General features: G+C 44.3%; 1 protein-coding gene across 3 annotated transcripts in view; it reads left to right on the top strand.

The window, feature by feature from the left end:
• ftcd (formimidoyltransferase cyclodeaminase) overlaps positions 1–23,506 on the top strand; it is a 230,332-nt gene that overhangs the window by 122,257 nt on the left and 84,569 nt on the right. For all 3 annotated transcript variants that reach the window (XM_085985366.1, XM_085985365.1, XM_085985367.1), the window contains exons 7-8: positions 14,678–14,815; positions 15,104–15,235. In XM_085985366.1, coding sequence (XP_085841492.1) covers positions 14,678–14,815; positions 15,104–15,235 — 270 coding nt within the window. The remainder of the gene's footprint in view (positions 1–14,677; positions 14,816–15,103; positions 15,236–23,506) is intronic.

Raw genomic sequence — 23,506 nt, forward strand, 5'->3', positions numbered from 1 at the left:
TTACACTGTTCTATAATCATCGGATACCCAGTTACACTGTTCTATATTCATCAGATACCCAGTTACACTGTTCTGTAATCATCAGATACCCAGTTACACAGTTCTATAATCCCCAGATACCCAGTTACACTGTTCTATATTCATCAGATACCCAGTTACACTGTTCTATATTCATCAGATACCCAGTTACACAGTTCTATAATCCCCAGATACCCAGTTACACTGTTCTGTAATCCCCAGATACCCAGTTACACTGTTCTATATTCATCAGATACCCAGTTACACTGTTCTATAATCCCCAGATACCCAGTTACACTGTTCTATAATCCCCAGATACCCAGTTACACAGTTCTATAATCCCCAGATACCCAGTTACACTGTTCTGTAATCATCAGATACCCAGTTACACTGTTCTATAATCCCCAGATACCCAGTTACACTGTTCTATAGAGTCATAGAGTCATAGAGTTATACAGCACGGATAGAGGCCCTTCGGCCCATCGTGTCCGCGCCGGCCATCAAGCCCTGTCTGATCTAATCCCATATTCCAGCATTTGGTCCGTAGCCTTGTATGCTATGGCATTTCAAGTGCTCATCCAAATGCTTCTTGAATGTTGTGAGGGTTCCTGCCTCCACAACCCTTTCAGGCAGTGAGTTCCAGACTCCAACCACCCTCTGGGTGAAAAAGTTCTTTCTCAAATCCCCTCTAAACCTCCCGCCCTTTACCTTGAATCTATGCCCCCTAGTTATTGACCCCTCTACTAAGGGAAAAAGCTCCTCAGCATCCATCCTATCTATGCCCCTCATAATTTTGTACACCTCAATCATGTCCCCCCTCAGCCTCCTCTGCTCCAAGGAAAACAAACCCAACCTGCCCAGTCTCTCTTCATAGCTGAAGCGCTCCAGCCCCGGTAACATCCTGGTGAACCTCCTCTGCACCCTCTCCAACGCGATCACATCCTTCCTGTAGTGTGGCGACCAGAACTGCACACAGTATTCCAGCTGTGGCCTAACCAGTGTTTTATACAGTTCCAACATAACCTCCTTGCTCTTATATTCAATGCCTCGGCTAATGAAGGCAAGTATCCCATATGCCTTTTTTACCACCTTATCCACCTGTTCCGCCGCCTTCAGGGATCTGTGTACTTGCACACCCAGATCCCTCTGACCCTCCGTCTTGCCTAGGGTCTTACCATTCATTGTGTATTCCCTTGCCCTGTTAGTCCCCCCAAAGTGCATCACCTCGCACTTTTCCGGGTTAAACTCCATTTGCCACTGTTCCGCCCATCTGACCAACCCATCTATATCGTCCTGCAGACTGAGGCTACCCTCCTCACTATTTACCACCCTGCCAATTTTTGTATCATCCGCGAACTTACTGATCATACCTTTTACATTCATATCCATATCCAAGTCATTAATGTAGACCACAAACAGCAAGGGACCCAGCACCGATCCCTGTGGTACCCCACTGGCCACAGGCTTCCAGTCACAAAAACAACCTTCGACCATCACCCTCTGCCTTCTGCCACTAAGCCAGTTTTGTATCCAATGTGCCAAGGCACCCTGGATTCCATGGGCTCTTACCTTCTTGACCAGTCTCCTGTGCGGGACTTTATCGAAGGCCTTACTGAAATCCATGTATACCACATCCACTGCGTTACCCTCATCCACACACCTAGTCACCCCCTCAAAAAATTCAATCAAATTAGTCAGACATGATCTTCCCTTGACAAAGCCATGTTGACTATCCCTGATTAATCCTTGCCTCTCCAAGTGGAGACAAATTTTGTCCCTCAGAATTTTTTCCAATAATTTTCCTACCACTGATGTTAGGCTCACTGGCCTGTAGTTCCCCGGTTTTTCCCTACTTCCCTTCTTGAATAATGGTACTACATTAGCGGTTCTCCAGTCCTCTGGCACATCCCCTGTGGCCAGAGAGGTCCTGAATATATGTGTTAGAGCCCCCGCAATCTCTTCCTTTGCCTCACACAGCAGCCTGGGATACATTTCATCCGGGCCTGGGGATTTATCCATTTTTAGGCCAGCTAAAACCGCCAATACCTCCTCCCTCTCGATGTGAATATGTTCGAGCATATCACAGTCCCCCCGCCCTATTTCTATGTCTACATCGTCCTTCTCCATAGTGAAAACAGATGCAAAAAATTCATTTAGAACCCCTCCTACATCTTCCGGCTCCACACACAGATTGCCACTTTTGTCCCTAATGGGCCCTATTTTTTCCCTAGTTATCCTCTTACCCTTAATATACTTATAAAACATCTTAGGATTTTCCTTTATTTTGCTCGCCAATGTTATTTCATGGCCCCTCCTTGATCTCCTAATTTCTTTTTTAAGTATCCCCCTGCACTTTTTGTACTCCTCTAGGGCTTCCTCCGTCTTTAGCCTTTTGTATCTGCCAAAAGCCCTCCTTTTTTTCCTAATCCATTCTCGTATATCCCCTGACATCCAAGGTTCCCTGTGGTTTTTGGAACCACCCTTGACCTTTACGGGAACATGTTGCCATTGTATGATCCCAATCTCCCTTCCGAAAGCCTCCCATTGCTCTGATGCGGATTTTCCTACAAGTAGCTGATCCCAGTCCATTTTGGCCAGATCCTGCCTTATCCTATTAAAATCGGCCTTCCCCCAATTTAGAACCTTTATTTCCGGCCCATCCCTGTCCTTTTCCATGACCACCTTAAATCTTACCATATTATGGTCACTGTCACCAAAGTGCTCACCTACTAGCACTTTTTCCACTTGGCCGGCCACATTCCCTAGAATTAGGTCCAGTACCACCCCCTCTCTTGTAGGACTTTCTACATGCTGGCTCAAAAAGCTCTCCTGGATGCACTTTAAGAATTCTACACCCTCTGAGCCTTTCACACTCTGACTATCCCAGTTAATATTGGGGAAGTTGAAATCCCCCATTATTATTACCCTATTATTTGCACATTTCACTGAGATTTGCCTACATATCTGTTCCTCTATCTCCCCCTGACTGTTTGGAGGCCTATAGTACACTCCCAGCAAAGTGCTTGCCCCCTTTTTGTTTTTAAGCTCCACCCATATGGCCTCATTAGAGGAACCTGCTAACATATCATCCCTCCTTACTGCAGTAATTGACTCCTTAATTAATATTGCGACACCCCCTCCTCTTATATCTCCCCCTCTGTCTCGCCTGAAGATTCTGTACCCCGGAATATTGAGCTGCCAGTCTTGCCCCTCCCTCAACCATGTCTCCGTGATAGCAACAATATCATACTCCCATGTGTTTATCAACACCTTCAGTTCAGATACAATCCCCAGATACCCAGTTACACGGTTCTATAATCCCTAGAAACCCAGTTACACTGTTCTATAATCATCAGATATCCAGTTACACTGTTCTATAATCAGCTACCCAGTTACACTGTTCTATAATCCCCAGATACCCAGTTACACCATTCTATAATCCCCAGATACCCAGTTAGTGTTCTGTAATCCCCAGATAGCAAGTTACACTGTTCTGTAATCATCAGATACCCAGTTACACTGTTCTATTATCCCCAGATACCCAGTTACACAGTTCTATAATCATCAGATACCCAGTTACACTGTTCTATAATCATCGGATACCCAGTTACACTGTTCTGTAATCATCAGATACCCAGTTACACTGTTCTGTAATCATCAGATACCCAGTTACACTGTTCTATAATCCCCAGATACCCAGTTACACTGTTCTATAATCCCCAGATACCCAGTTACACTGTTCTATAATCCCCAGATACCCAGTTACACTGTTCTATAATCATCAGATACCCAGTTACACTGTTCTATAATCCCCAGATACCCAGTTGCAATGTTCTATAATCCCCAGATACCCAGTTATACTGTTCTATAATCATCAGATACCCAGTTACTTTACTGTATTCATCAAATACCCAGTTACACTGTTCTTTCATCATCAGATACCCAGTTACACTGTTCTAAAATCATCAGATACCCAGTTACACTGTTCTATAATCCCCAGATACCCAGTTACACTGTTCTATAATCCCCAGATACCCAGTTACACTGTTCTATAATCATCAGATACCCAGTTACACTGTTCTGTAATCCCAGATACCCAGTTGCAATGTTCTATAATCCCCAGCTACCCAGGTACACTGATCTATAATAATCAGGTACCCAGGTACACTGATCTATAATAATCAGGTACCCAGGTACACTGATCTATAATCATCAGATACCCAATTACACTGTTCTATAATCCCCAGATACCCAATTACACTATTCTATGATCATCAGATACCAAGTTGCACTGTTCCATGATCATCAGATACCCAGTTACACTGTTCTATAATCATCAGATACCCAGTTACACTGTTGTATTATCCCCAGATACCCATTTACACTGTTCTTTAATCCTCAGATTCGCAGTTACACTGTTCTATAATCACCAGGTACCCAGTTACACTGTTCTATAATTCTCAGATACCCAGTTGCACTGTTCTTTAATTCTCAGGTACCCAGTTACATAGAGTCATAGAGTTATACAGCACAGAAAGAGGCCCTTCAGCCCATCGTGTCTGCACCGGCCATCAAGCCCTGTCTAATCTAATCCCATTTTCCAGCATTTGGTCCATAGCCTTGTATGCTATGGCATTTCAAGTGCTCATCCAAATGCTTCTTGAATGTTGTGAGAATTCCTGCCTCTACCACCCTTTCAGGCAGTGAGTTCCAGATTCCAACCACCCTCTGGGTGAAAAAGTTTTTCCTCAAACCCCCTCTAAACCTCCTGCCCCTTACCTTGAATTTATGCCCCCTTGTTATTGACCCCTCTACTAAGGGGAAAAGTTCCTTTCTACCTACCCTATCTATGCCCCTCATAATTTTGTACACCTCAATCAGGTCCCCCCTCAGCCTTCTCTGCTCCAAGGAAAACAACCCCAGCCTGTCCAGTCTTTCTTCATAGCTGAAGCGCTCCATCCCAGGTAACATCCTGGTAAATCTCCTCTGCACCCTCTCCAAAGCAATCACATCCTTCCTATAGTGTGGCGACCAGAACTGCACACAGTACTCCAGCTGTGGCCTTACCAGCGTTTTGTACAGCTCCATCATAATCTCCCTGCTCTTATATTCTATGCCTCGGCTAATGAAGGCAAGTATCCCATATGCCTTTTTAACCACCTTATCCACCTGTTCTGCTGCCTTCAGGGATCTATGTACATGCACACCAAGGTCCTTCTGATCTTCTGTCTTTCCTAGGGTCTTACCATTCATTGTGTATTCCCTTGCCTTGTTAGTCCATCCAGAATGCATCACCTCAAACTTTTCAGGGTTAAATTCCATTTGCCACTGTTCCACCCATCTGACCAACCCATCTATATCGTCCTGTAGCCTGAGGCTTCCCTCCTCGCTATTTACCACCCCACCAATTTTCGTGTCATCTGTGAACTTACTGATCATACCTTTTACATTCACATCCAAATCATTAATGTAGACCACAAACAGCAAGGGACCCAGCACCGATCCCTGCAGTACACAGGCATCTAGTCACAAAAACAACCTTCCACCATCACCCTCTGCCTTCTGCCACTAAGCCAGTTTTGGATCCAATGTGCCAAGGCACACTGGATCCCATGGGCTCTTACCTTCCTGACCAGTCTCCTATGCGGGACTTTATCAAAAGCCTTACTGAAATCCATGTATACCACATCCACTGCACTACCCTCATCCACACACCTAGTCACCCCCGTTCTATAATCATCAGATACCCAGTTACACTGTTCTGTAATCATCAAATACCAAGTTACACTGTTCTACTATCCCAGATACACTGCTCTATAATCATCAAATACCCAGTTTCACTGTTCTATAATCCCCAGATACCCAGTTACACTGTTCTATAATCCCAGATACCCAGTTACACTGTTCTATAATCATCAGATACCCAGTTACACTGTTCTATAATCATCAGATACCCAGGTGCACTGTTCTATAATCCCGAGATACCCAGTTACACTGTTCTATAATCCCAGATACCCAGTTACACTGTTCTATAATCCCCAGATACCCAGTTACAATGTTCTATAATCATCAGACACCCAGTTACACTGTTCTATAATCCCCAGATACCCAGTTACACTGTTCTATAATCATCAGATACCCAGTTACACTGTTCTATATTCATCAGATAACTAGTTACACTGTTCTATATTCATCAGATACCCAGTTACACTGTTCTATAATCATCAGGTAGCCAGTTACACTGTTCTATAATCATCAGAAACCCAGTTACACTGTCCTATAATCATCAGATACCCAGTTACACTGTCCTATAATCATCAGATACCCAGTTACACTGTTCTATAATCATCAGGTACCCAGTTACACTGTTCTATAATCCCAGATACCCAGTTACATTGTTCTATAATCATCAGAAACCCAGTTACACTGTCCTATAATCATCAGATACCCAGTTACACTGTCCTATAATCATCAGATACCCAGTTACACTGTTCTATTATCCCCAGATACCCAGTTAGACTGTTCTATAATCCCCAGATACCCAGTTACACTGTTCTATGATCATCAGATACCCAGTTACCCTGTTCTATAATTATCAGATACCCAGTTTCATTGTTCTATAATCCCCAGATACCCAGTTCTATAATCATCAGATACCCAGTTACACTGTTCTATAATTCTCAGGTACCCAGTTACACTGTTCTATAATCATCAGATACCCAGTTTCACTGTTCTATAATCCCCAGATACCCAGTTACACTGTTCTATAATCATCAGATACCCAGTTACACTGTTTTATAATCCCGAGATACCCAGTTACAATGTTCTATAATACCCAGACACCCAGTCACACTGTTCTATAATCATCAGATACCCAGTTACACTGTTCTATAAACATCAGATACCCAGTTACACTGATGTATAATCCTCAGATACCCAGTTACACTGTTCTATAAACATCAGATACCCAGTTACACTGATCTATAATCCTCAGATACCCGGTTACACTGTTCTATAATCCCCAGATACCCAGTTACACTGTTCTATATTCATCAGATACCCAGTTACACTGTCCTATATTCATCAGATACCCAGTTACACTGTTCTATAATCATCAGATACCCAGTTACACTGTTCTATAAACATCAGATACCCAGTTACACTGATCTATAATCCCCAGATACCCGGTTACACTGTTCTATAATCCCCAGATACCCAGTTACACTGTTCTATAATCCCAGATACCCAGTTACACTGTTCTATAATCCTCAGATACTGAGATAAAGAATAGATTTGCCTTTCTAATCTAGGCTTTATTAACTTAAAAATCCGGTAGCACATCTTCAACACCCAGTCCCAACTAAAGGCTGGAAAGAACTGAATTTAAGATGGCCACCATAAATCACATGACATCAACTACCACTGAGATTACAGCATATATCCCAAGGCAGGAAACAAACAACCAATCACAATACTTCTTACTAAACATAAAGAATAATCACCACATTCACCCCTCCTTTTAAAATACACTCCAACCTAAATAACCTTTACAATTTATAATTAATTATTTACAACTAAAACTATGCACAGACAAAATAAAACTATTCAACATGACACAATACTAAGTGAGCAACAACAAATAGTAACATTGCACATAAGTATTAAGTATCTCTCAACTAAAACAATATAATATAATATTTCAACAATTTTAAAACATTACTATCAATTTAAAAGTGCATTTTCAATCGGTCGACTGGATATCTTGTTCGTGTCGACCTTCTTAACCTTGGTGAAATTCCTTGCCCTCCCACACCAGGAGACACAGAAGTATCTTCTGCAGGAAAGCTATCCATATCCCGATTTTCAACGGTTTCCGGATTAGAAATCCCATCAGGAGGTAAACTGGGATGGTCATGAACATCCATCGAGGGCTGACTAATAGAAGTATAATTATCTGCAGTCGGATTGGAAATATTCGTAGTATCTGTAACAGCATCCACATTATCTGAATCATGACTATTGTTAATATCCTCAGAAGAGAGCTGGCCACCACAAGGAGCCAAGTCTTTAATTGAAACGGTACTTTCTTTCCCATCTTGGACTCGAATATGAGCATATTGGGAATTTGCCTCCAACAGCTCCACCTCCTCCACTAAAGGATCATATTTTGACAATCTAACATGGCATCGAAGCAGCACAGGTCCCTGCATAGTAAGCCATGAAGGTACCGAATATCCTGTAGTAGATCTCCGTGGATAGTTAAAGAGCCTTTCATGGGGGGTCACATTAGTAGCCGTTGAAAGCAATGATCTAATGGAATGCAGGGCATCAGGCAGTACCATTTCCCACTGTGTATTCTTAAGGTTCCGGGATGTCAAAGCCAACATAACTGCCTTCCAGATCACCCCATTGTATCGTTCGCACTGTCCATTACCCTGGGGATTATACGGGGTAGTTCTGCTAGTAGAAATTCCCCGACTCTGAAGGTATTCCTTCAACTGGGAAGACATAAAAGAACTTCCCTGATCCGAATGGATATACGCAGGCATCCCAAAGATGACAAAAAGTTGAGTCAGACATTTGATAACTGTAGCAGCTGATACATCTGCGCAAGGAAAAGCAAAAGGGAACCTTGAAAACTCATCCACAACAGTAAATATATATCGGTTTTGAGTAGTTGAAGGAAGAGGCCCCTTGAAATCGACGCTCAAACGTTCAAAAGGAGAAGTAGCCTTTATAAGATGAGCTCGTTGAGACTTAAAGAAATTCGGTTTACACCGAGCACAGATAGAACATGATGAAGTCATCCACTTGACGTCTTCAACTGAAAAGGGCAAATTCTTACTGCGTACGAAGTGTATCATCCTCGTAACCCCAGGATGGCATAAGGCATTGTGAAGATTAATAAGCGTATCTCCGTGAATCACAGAACAATAAGCCCTCGACAGCGCATCAGCAGCAACATTATCCGATATAAACTATATCAAAATGGTAACATGCCAACTCAATCCTCCACCTCATTATTTTATCATTCTTAATCTTTCCAAAATGTTTGACATCAAACATAAAGGACACAGACTTTTGATCAGTTACCAACGTAAAATGTCGCCCCGATAAATAATGTCTCCATTTACGCAGTGCTTCTATTATTGCATACGCCTCTTTCTCTATTGAAGAATGCCTTTTTTCACTATTGTTCAAGGTACGTGAGAAAAAGGCCACAGGTCTTCCATTTTGGTTCAGAGTAGCCCCAATTGCAAAATCAGAAGCGTCCGTCTCAATCACAAAAGGAACCTGCTCATCAATAGAATGCACAACTGCTCCAAGGATATCCTTTTTAAAATTATTAAAACACGTCCTGGCCTCCCATGATAGAGGATATGTCGTAACCCGAATAAGAGGCTGGATCTTCTGTGAAAAATTTGCAATCCAATTAGAATAGTAAGAAAACAGTCCAACAACTCGTTGCAAAGCCTTAGAATTAGTAGGACAAGGTAAATCAATCAATGGTCGCAGACGTTCTGGGTCTGGTTTAATCTTGTTTCCCGAGATAATGTACCCCAGTAGATTTACCTCAGTGGTCGAAAAGGTACACTTCTCTTTATTGAAAGTTAAACCAACTTTTTCCGCAGCTTGAAGGAATCTTTCTAAATTAGAATCATGCTCCACCTTTGATTTGCCACACACCGTGATGTCATCTAAACATGCAAAGGTGTCAGAGAGAGAGTTATCACTTATAAAAGCATCCATTGCCCGTTGAAAACAAGCAACACCATTAGTAACACCAAATGGTATTCGGCAAAACTGATACAGCTTTCCACCAACCTCAAAAGCCGTATATGGTTGATCCTTCTTAACAATAGGAATCTGATGATAAGCACTCTTTAGGTCAATAGTGCTAAAAACCTTATACTGAGATACTTTATTGATAAGCTCATCAATCTTAGGCAAAGGGTACGCATCTAATTGAGTATACCTATTAATAGTTTGGGAATAGTCTATCACCATTCGTTTCTTATGTCTCTCGTTAGTCGTGACAACTACCTGTGCCCGCCAAGGCGAACAACTAGGTTCAATGATTCCTTCCAATAAGAGACGTTGAACTTCAGAATTAATAAATTCTCTATCCTGACTGCTATACCTTCTTGACTTGGTAGCAATTGGCTTACAATCCGGCATCAAATTGGAAAAAAGTGATAATGGAGAAATGGATAAAGAGGTTAATCCACAAATAGATAAAGGTGGCTTAGTCCCTCCAAATGAAAGACTGAGACTCTCGTGTAACTGAAGCACATCATGACCAATCAAAATATCCGCACAGAGATTAGGCAAAACAGATAGGCGTATATCAGTATACGTATTACCTAGAAGAATCAATTTCACAAGGCAACAACCAGCTACTTGTGAAGTGAGAGTCGTCTGAGCCATACACACCTGATAGGAAACAGGCGAAATTTTCAAATGCTTCTCCTTTGCAAACTGAAGACTTATAAAACTCTCGGTACTGCCCGTATCTATAAGGGCCTTCACTTCCAACCCATTAACTTGGGCCGTAACTATAGCTTTGTTTAGGCCATGAGCAAATGCAGCAGAAATTGATGCAATAAACGCCCTATCTAAAGGCTGAATAGTCACAGAGGAGGTAATTGAACCTGATGATTTACACACACATGCGTAATGACCTCTCTTGCCGCATTTACTACACACAGCCTCCCGAGCAGGACACTTCAGACGAGGGTGCCGGACGTTCCCACAAAAATAACACTTCTGAATCCTAGAGGCAACAGCCGCTGAAGTAGAAACTGTTTCAGAATCTAGTAAACCACTCCTATTAAGTCCACATAATTCCTTTTCATCCGGAACTGCCGAAACCACAGTCACAGGCTGATTAAAAAGAGCATAAGAATCCGAACTTCTCTGAGCCACATCCAATGTAGAAGCTTGCTCAAAAGCACTCTTAAGATCCAAAGTCTTATTTTCTAACAACCGCTGACGAATTGATCTAGACAGTAATCCATTAATAAAAGCATCCCGTACCGATTCTTCCTTATATTCTTCAGCCGTCACGGCCTTATAATTACAGTTAACACTAAGGCACCGAAGTGCTTGTAAATAAGTATCCAAAGATTCTCCCACCTGCTGCCTACGGGCAGATAGAAGGTGACGTGCAAATATCTCATTCTTTGGTTTAACAAAAATCTTTTCCAATGTAGAAATAGCCACTTCGTAAGTTTTACAGTCCAAAATATACTTATACACATCCGGAGCAATGTAGTTGATCAGCATATTCAGCTTATTTAGAGACTCTTGATCCAACACGCCCAAAAAGTTTTTAAATGTACAATACCAATGTTTCCATTTATCATCCACTCCTGCAGAATTAGGGTCAGCATTGAATCGTTCTGGTTGAAGATATCGCTCCATTCTGACATAAAGTTAATAAATTGAGATAAAGAATAGATTTGCCTTTCTAATCTAGGCTTTATTAACTTAAAAATCCGGTAGCACATCTTCAACACCCAGTCCCAACTAAAGGCTGGAAAGAACTGAATTTAAGATGGCCACCACAAATCACATGACATCAACTACCAATGAGATTACAGCATATATCCCAAGGCAGGAAACAAACAACCAATCACAATACTTCTTACTAAACATAAAGAATAATCACCACAGATACCCAGTTACATTGTTCTATAATCATCAGATACCCGGTTACACTGTTCTATAAACATCAGATACCCAGTTACACTGTTCTATAATCCTCAGATACCCAGTTACATTGTTCTATAATCATCAGATACCCGGTTACACTGTTCTATAAACATCAGATACCCAGTTACACTGTTCTATAATCATCAGATGCCCATTTACACTGTTCTATAATCCCCAGATACCCAGTTACATCTTCCGATTATGCACTTTACAGCCTTCCGGCCTCAATATCGAGTTCAACAATTTCAGATCATATCCTCGGCCGCTATTACATTTTTATATATTTTTTATCCACACCTTTGGTTTGTGCCTTTTCCCTTCTCTCCCACATGGCAGCTGTCTCTCATTCAGCCAGCGTATTTCACTCTTCATCTAGAGCCATCTTTTGTCTCTTTACTTGTCCTATTACTATCTCGTCTCGTCTTGAATACCTCTTAATGTCTCTTCACTTCCCTTTTGTTCTTTCATCCCCTCCCCCATTTCCCATCCCCCAAACTGGCCTTTTAATCTGTTTAATTTCCTGCCTTTTTTCTCAGTTCTGATGAAGGGTCATCGACCTGAAGCATTAACTCTATTTCTCTCTCCACGGATGTTGCCTGGCCTGCTGAGTTTTTGCAGCGTTTTCTGTTGTTACCCAGTTACACTGTTCTATAATCATCAGATATCCATTTGCACTGTTCTATATTCATCGGATACCCAGTTGCACTGTTCCATAACCATCAGATACCCAGTTACTTTGTTTAATAATAATAAATTTAACAACAACTTGTATTTATATCGCGCCTTTAACATAGTAAAATGCCCCAAGGTGCATTATAAGACAAAAATTGGACCCTCAGCCTCATAACGAGAAATTAGGGCAGATGACCCAAAGTTTAGTCAAAGAAATAGGTTTTAAGAAGCGTCTTCAAGGAAGAAGGAGAGGTAGCGTGGCGGAGAATTTTAGGGAGCTAATTCCAGAGTTTAGGGTCTTGGCAGCTGAAGGCACGGGCGCCAATGCTGCTGCGATGAAAATCCGGGATGTGCAAGAGGCCAGATTTGGAGGAGTGCTGAGATCTCAGGGAGTTGTAGGGCTGGAGGAGTTTACAGAGATAGGAAGGGGCGAGTCCATGGAGCAGTTTGAAAACAAAGATGAGAATCTTAAAAGCGAGGCATTGCCGGACCGGGAGCCAATGTAGGTCAGCGAGCACAGGGGTGATGGGTGAACGGGACTTGGTGCGAGCTAAGACACGGGCAGCAGAGTTTTGGCTGACCTCAAGTTTACGGAGGGTGGAAGATGGGAGGCCGGCCCGGAGAGCGTTGGAATAGTCGAGTCTGGAGATAACACAGGCATGGACGAGGGGTTCAGCAGCAGATGAGCTGAGGCTGGGGTGGATCGGGCAATATTACGGAGGTGGAAGTATGCAGTCTATAACCATCAGATACCCAGTTACACTTACTTATAACCATCAGATACCCAGTTACACGGCACCATAACTGTCATATCATAGAATGATTGAGTAATAGAATGATACAGCATAGAAGGAGGTCATTCGGCCCACTGTGCCAGCTCTTTGAAAGAACTATCCAATTAGTCCCATTCCCGAGCTTATTGCCCATAGCCCTGCAATTTTTTCCCCTTCAGGTATTTATCCCATTCTCTTTTGAATGTTACTATTGAATCTGTTTCCACCACCCTTTCAGGCAGTGCATTCCAGATCATAACAACACGCTGTGTAATTTTTTTTTTCCTCATGCCACCTCTTTTTTCCCAATTACCTTAAAAAGACTTGCATTTAGATAGTGCCTTTCTCGACCACTGGACATCTCAACGCGCTTTACAGCCAATGAAGTACTTTTGGAGTGGAGCCACTGTTGTAATGTGGGAAAATGAAATCTGTGTCCTTTGTTTACTGACCCTTCTGCCACTGGAAATGATTTCTCCCCTCATGATTTTGAACACATCTAATAAATCTCCTCTTAACCTTCTCTGCTGTAAGGAGAACAATCCCAGTTTCTCCAGTCTTTCCACATAACTAAAGTCCCACATATCTGGTACCATTCTAGTAAATCTCCTCTGCACCCTCTCTAAGGCCTTGACATCCTTCCTAAAGTGTATGCCCAGAATTGGCCACAATACTCCAGCTGAGGCCGAACCCGTGTCTTACCATAACTTCCTTGCTTTTCTACTCTATGCCTCTGTTTATAAAGCCAGGAATCCCTTATGCATTTTTAACAGCCTTCTTAACTTGTGTCTCCCTGTTCCTGCACCCCCTTTAAAATTGTACCATAGTTTATATTGCCTCCTCTCATCCTTCCTACCAAATTGTATCACTTCATACTTCTCTGTGTTAAATTTCATCTGCCATGTGTCTGCCTATTTTACCAGTCTGTCTCTGTCCTCCTGAAGTCTGCTACTATCCTCCTCATTATTTACTACATTTCTGAGTTTCGTGTCATCTGCAAATTTGAAATTAGTCCTGTATTTCCAAGCCCATGTCATTAATATATATCAAAAAGAGCAGTAGACCCTGGGGGAACACCACTGTATACTTCGATGGGAGAGAATAAAAGTTTTGGTAAGGACAAGGGCACCAAAAATGGAAGTAGTTGAGCCAATTGATGGCTGCAGGGATGCCTTGGCAAGACTGTTGGGAGTTTGCAAGTGCAATAGTAAGAGACCTGGGGAGGGAGTTATTTCCAGGGGTGGATACTGAAGGAGGTGGATTTGAAATAGGGGATGTGGTGGTGAGGGATATAAGGAAGTGGTTGGAGGTTGTCTCGTTAGTGATTGAGACCCTGGGAATAGAGGGGCCACTGGTGTTGGTAAGGTTGAGGCGGTGGCCATGACATTTTCTGAGCTCAAAACTCATTTAGTTGAAGGGCTGTGTGAGAGCAATTTGTAAAGTGATGTTCTGGAACCATTTTGACACTGTCACATTGACTCAATCTTTGTTTTGTGCAGCCAGGACGTCTGAACAAAGTGCAGGCTATTGGCTGGTACTTGGAAGAGGCCAATATTGCCCAGGTGTCCACTAATCTGCTTGACTTTGAGGTGACTGCGTTGTACACAGTATTTGAAGAAGTTCGTAAGGATGCCGAGGTAATGTGGAAGAAGCAGCCCACATTGAGAATTTGTATTGTTGTATAGTTTCTGTTGCTAGACATTGCAGCTAGATTATCTGATGGCAATTCATTGCCATTTATGCACTCTTAGGCTATTTGCAGTAAGTTCCATTAACAACAGGAAATGCACCCTTCATCTTCAAGTAACATTTTTTACTCAAAGTTATGGGACTTATTGCGGTTATTTGCCAATCTGAATACTCTTAATTTGTGAATGTAGTTGGAGTTCCATTGTTTCCATGGTAATGTGCTGTTCTCCTCACAGGCTTTGGACTTGCCCGTAGTGGGTTCTCAGATTGTAGGCCTCATGCCATTAAAAGCCATGATGGATGCTGCGGAATTTTATATGAAGAAGGAAAACTTATTTATTCTTGAGGAAGAGCACAAAATCCGATTGGTAGGTATGCTAACTGCAAATGGGGATGACTGATTCTCCTTCATAAGGGCAGGATTTTTTTTTAAATCTGAGCTTAGCGCCCATTAATGTCAGGAATGTATGTGCTGGAGAATCTAACACTTCCATTTCAGATCCCTAGGGGTTGATCTTCCTGCCATTCCCACCCCATGTGCACCAATCCTTGGGGTGTAATAGTGCAGTAACTGGAGCAGAAGCTGTCATACCAGGCCACGCCTTTGGCACATGACACCAAGCATAGGAAGTGCCCGAGCTTTCAATGGTACGAGAATGACGCAGAGTTGATGCAACCACAGTCACAGCATGTGGTTTGTCAGGGCTCTGACCCCTGGTGTCAACCTCAACCACTCATCATGAATAGTACACAGGTCCAGACTAAAGCTCCCTTTACTCTGCACCAGCAATGCGCCTGATCCCCAACCTCAGAGTAACAGCATAATGACATTTTCCCATTTTCTAACACCAGCCACCCTGAGATTGCCATTTGGTACCAAGTTTGTGTTGTAAGCCCGTAAGAACCTGGATTGAAATTGCTTCCAAGTGTTGGAATTTTGATAATTTTTTTCTCACCAAAAGGATTTGGGGATGACTTATGTTTATGTTTTGTGTATTGAAACAAATTGAAATTTCACAGGTTCAAAAAGCCACAGGCTTCAGCCTCTAAGACAAAGGGAGTTTGAGGTGTTAACTGTAGAGGTTCCAACAATGACCGGGGACATTAAACAATTCATTATCTCATGTCAGGTAGCCTAACAAAACTATTATTGGGAGGAGGATTCTCTTCATGTGAAGTGTCTGCTGAGAATATACTGTCGGGAGAATGGATGGCTGGTTTGGTTGACAGGCCTACTGATGAATCCCTTATTGGGGAAGGAGTCAGAGGCATTGCCCTTACGCTTCCGATGAATACAGGGGGAAAGGTGGAGAGAGAGAGAGAATCATGGGAAGTCAGTCACCTAGCTAGGTCTGGGAAAGGAGTCTGACCTAATGAGGGGAAATTTACATCGAGTCAACAGCACAGAAACAGGCCATTTGGCCCAACTGGTCTATGCCAGTGTTTATGTTCCACACAAGCTTCCTCCCACCCCTCTTCATCTAACCCTATCAGCATATCCTTCTATTCCTTTCTCACTTACCTAGCTTCCCCTTAAATGCATCTATGCTGTTCGCCTAAACTATTCCATGTACTCAAGGGAACGGTAGCATAGTGGTAATGTCAATGGGCTAATAATCCAGAGGCCTGGACTAATGATCCAGAGACGCAAGTTCAAATCCCACCACGGCAGCTGAATTCAGAAACTATCAGATTGTCGTAAAAACCCATCTTGCCCTTTAGGGAAGGAAATCTGCCGTCCTTACCTGGTCTGGCCTATATGTGACTCCAGACCCACAGCGATGTGGTTGACTCTTAACTGCCCTCTGAAATGGCCGAGCCAGCCACTCAATTGCAACAAACCGCTACGAAAAATAATAAGAATGAAACCACACAGAGACAGACACGGCAACGGCACGCCCAGCCCAGTCAACCTTGCAAAGTCCTCCTCACCAACATCTGAGGACTTGTCCCGCAACAGCCTGACATAGTCATACTCACAGAATTATACCTTTCAGCCAAGTTCCCAAACTCCTCCAACACAAGGTATCCCAGGGGTGGTGGCACAGTGGTATACAGTCGGGAAGGAGTGGCCCTGGGAGTCCTCAACATTGACTCCAGACCCCATGAAGTCTCATGGCTTCAGGTCAAGTATGGGCAAGGAAACCTCCTGCTGATTACCACCACTCCCTCCACTGAGAAATCAGTACTCCTCCATGTTGAACACCACTTCGAAGAAGTACTGAGAGTAGCAAGGGTACAGAATGGTGGGGGACTTCAATGTCCATCACCAAGAGTGGCTCGCTAGCACCACTACTGGCTGAGTCCTGAAGGACATAGCTGCCAGTCGGGGCCTGCGACAGGTGGTGAGAGAACCAACACGAGGGAAAAACCTACTTAACCTTGTCCTCACCAATCTACCTGTTGCAGATGCATCTGTCCATGACAATATTGGTAGCAGTGACCACTGCACAGTCATTGTGGAGATGAAGTCCCGTCTTCACACTGAGGACACCCTCCATCGTGTTGTGTGGCACTACCACCGTGCTAAATGGGATAGATTCAGAACAGATCTAGCAGCTCAAAACTGGGCATCCATGAAGCGCTGTGGGCCATCAGCAGTAGCAGATTTGTATTCCACCACAATCTGTAACCTCATATCCCTCACGCTACCATTACCATCAAGCCAAGGGACCAACCCTGGTTCAATAAGGAGTGTAGAAGAGCATGCCAGGAGCAGCAACAGGCGTACCTAAAAATGAGGTGCTAACCTGGGAAAGCTGCAACACAGGACTACGTGCATGCTAAAAAGTGGAAGCAGCATGCTATAGACAGGGCTAAGTGATCCCACAATCAACGGATCAGATCAAAGCTCTGCAGTCCTGCCACATCCAGTCGTGAATGGTGGTGTACCATTAAACAACTAACGGGAGGAGGAGGCACCGTGAATATCCCCATCCTCAATGATGGTGGAGCCCAGCATGTGAGTGCAAAAGACAAGGCTGAAGCATTTGCAACCATCTTCAGCCAGAAGTGCCGATTGGATGATCCATATCGGCCTACTCCCGAGGTCCCCCACATCACAGAAGCCAGTCTTCAGCCAATTCAATTTACTCCACGTGATATCAAGAAATGGTTGAGCGCACTGGATACAGCAAAGGCAATGGACCCCGACAACATCCCGGCTATCGTGCTGAAGACTTGTACTCCAGAACTAGTCACGCCTCTAGCCAAGCTGTTCCAATACAGCTACAACACTGGCATCTATCTGACAATGTGGAAAACTGCCCAGGTATGTCCTGTCCACAAAAAGCAGGACAAATCCAATCCGGCCAATTACCGCCCCATCAGTCTACTCTCAATCAACAGCAAAGTGATGGAAGGTGTCATCAACAGTGCTATCAAGCAGCATTTACTCACCAATAACCTGCTCACTGATGCCCAGTTTGGGTTCCGCCAAGACCACTCGGCTCCCGACCTCATTACAGCCTTGGTCCAAACATGGACAAAGGAGCTAAATTCCAGAAGTGAGGTGAGAGTGACTGCCCTTGACATTAAGGCAGCATTTGACCGGGTGCAGCATCAAGGAGCCCTAGTAAAACTGAAGTCAATGGGAATCGGGGGGGAAAACTCTCCACTGGTTGGAGTCATACCTAGCACAAAGGAAGATGGTTGTGGTGGTTGACGGTCAATCATCACAACCCCAGGACATCGCTGCAGGAGTTCCTCAGGACAGTGTCCTAGGCCCAAACATCTTCAGCTGCTTCATTAATGACCTTCCCTCCAACATAAGGCCAGAAATGGGGATATTTGCTGATGACTGCACAGTGTTCAACGCCATTCACAACTCCTCAGATAATGAAGCAGTCCATGCCTGCATGCAACAAGACCTGGACGACATTCAGGCTTGGGCTGATAAGTGGCAGGTAGCATTCACGTCACAGAAGTGCCAGGCAATTGTAGTGTATGTAACCTGTACTACCTTAAGAGGATACCTTAAGGTGATGGACTACTTTTTGATGGCTCCTGTACATTGTAGTACCGGTGGTGACCACACCGGTATATAAACCCTGCGGAGCAAAGTGTATCTCAGTTCAGCCCTGACCCTCAATCACTAAAGACCTGTTTACTTACTTCTGTAGTCTGTGTCCTGTTATTCAGTATAACTGCATTTGAAAACACACTGTTGACAGTGGCGACGAGTCTGATCTTACCTAGCGGCAGTTTTGCATCAAAGGAAGCTTCGTCCTCAGAAACGGGCGTCGAACAAGGGCATCCGCCCTCAACATCCTGCTGAGCACTGCATCGCACGGGAGGCCATCGGGAACCCGGGTTGGTTTCTGGCCACGAAGTCAAACATCAGTGATCATCCCTTCGACGACAGCGGCGGGTAAGCCCGATCGAGCGGCACGGGGGGGAAAGTCGGCCGAGTTGTCAGTGGGAGAAGGGGAGGGAAAATGACAAAAAGGGCGGAGAACACGACCGCAGCCGGTGTCAGGGGCCGGATTGCAATCGGGACAGAGACGCGCAGCAGCCAGAAAGCATTTATGGCCACAAGGACCGCGGGAGCGGCGGGGAACAAGAGCAGCAGCGCAGGGGAAAATAAAGGACCGCTGGGAGGCGTGGACAGCAACAGCGCGGGAATCGCCATTTTGAGTCGGCGGGGGAAGAAGACAAGCGCGGGAAAAGCCGCCATCTTAAATTTAAAAAAATATATATAATAATAATATCCGAAGGGAAAGGAGAAACTCAGCAAGGATGCCAAAAATGGGTAACATCACTGCTTTTGATAGCGATGTGGAAGATTGGGCCACTTATGTGGAACGCATCGAAGTTTACTGTACAACGAATGAGGTACCGGATGATAAGAAAGCACTAACCCTATTAAACTCGATGGGTGCGAAGACGTACGGGTTATTAAGGAACCTTGTAACACCAGACAAACCGGTAGGGAAGAGTTTTGCGGATATTGTTACTATCCTGCAAGAGCATTTAAACCCCACGCCGCTGCTGATAGCGGAACGATTTAAATTCTACAAAAGAATTCAACTTAAAGAAGAAAGCAACGCGGAATTCCTAACAGAACTGCGCAAGTTATCAAAGTACTGCCAGTTCGGAACAGGACTAGCAGACGCACTGAGAGATAAGTTTGTGTGTGGGCTCCTAAGGGAAGGAACCCAGAAGCGACTGCTAGAGGTAAAGGACCTTACGCTGGACAAAGCTTTCAGCATTGCAGCATCCCACAAGGCAGCAGCACGGGGCGCTGCAGAGATACAGCAAAGGCCATTGGAATTCAGCACCAATGAAATGGCATTGGGCACAGTAAAGTGCTATCGTTGTGGAAGGACAACGCATGACCAGAACCAGTGCTGATTCAAAGATAAAGAATGCAGGCAATGTGGCAAACTTGGTCACATAGCAAGAGTATGCCGGTCAGGAAAGAAGACCAGCAGCAAAACATCACCGCAGGAGAAGTACAAAAAAGTACACAAGGTGACAGAGAACAGTTCGGATGAACAGAAGACGGATTCAGACTCCAGCAGTAAGGAACTGGGTTGTCTGAAAATACATAATGTGGGTAACACAGCAGACCACCAAACTATCTGGGTCATGCTTCGGATAGCAGGAGTCCAAGTGAAGATGGAATTGGACACTGGGTCGGCATTAATGGTCATGAATAAGCAAGATTACAAAAGGTTATTCTCACACATTCCCCTGAGGGATACGGAGATTGTATTGAAAACATACACGGGGCAAATAGTATACCCCAAAGGAAAGATAAAAGTAAATGTGGTCTACAATGGTAAAGAAAGTCAGAAAATGGACTTGTATGTGTTACCTGATGGAGGTCCGCCACTACTGGGACGGGAATGGATCCGGAGAATAAATGTGGACTGGCATTCCATACAAGCACTGACTGTGGATGCCTGTAAGGAGGACGACGTCAAACCTAAACGACTGTCCAAAATCTTAGACCACTGAAAGGAATTACGGCAACCATCAAGGTTGAAGAACATGCAAACCCAAAATTTTTCAAAGCCAGACCGGTGCCTTATGTGATACGACCTGCTGTGGAAGCAGAGCTGGAAGGGCTAGAACGTTCAGGGGTACTGTCCAAGGTGGACTGGAGCGAATGGGCTACACCCATTGTTCCTGTCATGAAGCGTTCGTTGAGCAACAAGCCGGGGGAACCTGGGAAGGTTCGCGTCTGTGGCGATTTCAAGATCACTGTTAATCCGGTTCTTCACACGGTGCAATATCCGCTTCCGCGGATTGAAGATATCTTCGCTTTGCTGTCTGGTGGGAAACACTTCACTAAGATAGACCTGACGCAGGCGTACCTACAGATGGAAATTGATGAAGCGTCACGTCAGTATCTCACGATCAACACGCATAAGGGCTTATATCGGTATAATAGACTGGTTTTTGGAGTGGCATTGGCTCCAGCGATTTAGCAAAGGGCCATGGAGCAGGTATTGCAGGGAATCCCAGGCACACAATGCTACCTGGATGACATCCTGATTATAGGAGATAATGATAAGGATCACCTCGCTAATTTGGAGCAGGTGCTCATCAGATTGAAAGAATATGGGCTCAGAGTTAATCGCCAGAAATGCGAGTTCTTTCAAAAGCGAATCTCGTACTGCGGCCACGTCATTGACCGGGAGGGGCTCCATAAGTCACCTGACAAGATCGAAGCTGTTGTAAAAGCTCCTGCACTGGAAAATGTATCCCAGTTGAGGTCGTTCCTCGGGTTGGTTAACTATTACCACAAGTTTCTTCCAAATTTATCCACGGTGTTACACCCACTAAACACTCTTTTGCAAATGGGAGTACCATGGAAGTGGGGCGATGATTGTAAGCGGGCTTTTCAAAAGAGCAAGGCACTGATCACCTCTAAGGAAGTGTTGGCTCACTTTAACCCAACCCTGCCTATTCGCTTAGCTTGTGATGCTTCTCCATATGGTATCGGGGCAGTGCTCTCACATAAGTTTCCAGATGGCTCGGAAAGGCCAGTCGCTTTCACATCCAGATCATTGACCTCCGCTGAGCGCAACTATGCTCAGATAGATAGGGGGGCTCTCAGCCTCGTGTGGGGAGTTAAGAAATTTAACCATTACCTGCAAGGCCAAAAGTTTACGCTGCTGACAGATCACCAGCCGTTGGTTTCCATTTTCAACCCTAAGAAGGGTGTTCCGGTAATGACGGCGCAGAAGCTTCAGAGATGGTTCCTTTTCCTAGGGGCACATCAATATGATATTGAATTCAAAGGTACAAAGCAACATGGTAATGCTGATGGGCTGTCGTGCCTGCCACTACCTACAGTGGAAGAGGCACCGGCAGTTGACCCTGTCGAGATATTTCACTCGACCATCATCGAATGCTTACCAGTCACCAATGCGGGTATTGCGAGAGAGACCCGAAATGACCCGACACTGTCTCGGGTCTACGACTTGACAGTGAAGGGATGGCCAGCACATGGCGAACCACTGTTACCAGCATTCTCAGCCAGACGAGAACAGCTGTCCATATGGCAAGGAACATTGATGTATGGAACAAGGGTGATTATTCCTCCTAAATTAAGGGAGAGAGTTCTGAAAGAATTGCACGAAGGTCATCTGGGGGGAGTCAAGATGAAAAGCCTTGCTAGGGCTTATGTGTGGTGGCCAGGTATCAACAAACAAATAGAGGATCTGACTAAAAGCTGCTCAGGGTGCCAAAAAGTTCAAAATGCACCTCCAATTGCACCACTGCATCCGTGGGAATGGCCTTCAGCCCCATGGCAACGTGTGCATATCGACTTTGCAGGTCCATTCATGGATTCCATGTTTTTGATAGCAGTAGACGCACATTCTAAATGGCCAGAAGTGATTAAGATGTCGACCACTACCTGAGAAGACGATCGCAGTTCTAAGAACCATATTTGCAAGGAATGGGTTGCCGGAGCAAATATGTTCAGACAACAGACCACAGTTCGTGTCAGAAGAATTCCAGAAATTCATGAAAAAGAATGGGGTGAAACACTATCCATCTGCCCCATATCATCCGGCTACAAATGGGTTGGCCGAGAGATTTGTACAAACGTTCAAAAAGGCGATAAAGGCCATGAGTGAAGACCATATTCCACTACAACACAAGGTGGACAATTTCCTGATGGCGTATCGAAACGCCACGCATGCAGTGACAAATCAAAGCCCTGCCATAATGTTCTATAACAGAAGGTTGCGGTCCCGGTTGGATTTGTTAAAACCCAATGTGCGACGGGAAGTCGAAAACAAGCAATTCCAGCATGTAAATAACAAGAACACTCGTAGTTTTGAAATAGGACAACCAGTGTTGGCCAGGGACTATAGGGATGATAAATGGCAACCTGGAACAATTCGTGCACGACAAGGACCCTTGATGTACACGGTAGACGTTGGAGAGAACGTAATACGACGTCATGCTGACCAACTTGTGGAATCGAGAACAAGGGTCGACCCCATGTCTATGGCAGAGACACCAGTTGAAGAACTTATTGAGCCTGTAGCATCTACCTCAGACTCGAATGTATATGATGATGTTAAAACCATAGGAGATCAAGTGGATGAGTCACCCCAGCAACGAGAACCAGAGACCCCTGAAAGGCGTTATCCGGGCCGGATCAGGAGGCCTCCTCA

The sequence above is a fragment of the Somniosus microcephalus genome, chromosome 4 (genome assembly GCF_052327205.1).
Source record: "Somniosus microcephalus isolate GS21.2 chromosome 4, FLI_Smic_1.0, whole genome shotgun sequence".
In the NCBI taxonomy this organism is placed as follows: Eukaryota; Metazoa; Chordata; class Chondrichthyes; order Squaliformes; family Somniosidae; genus Somniosus; species Somniosus microcephalus.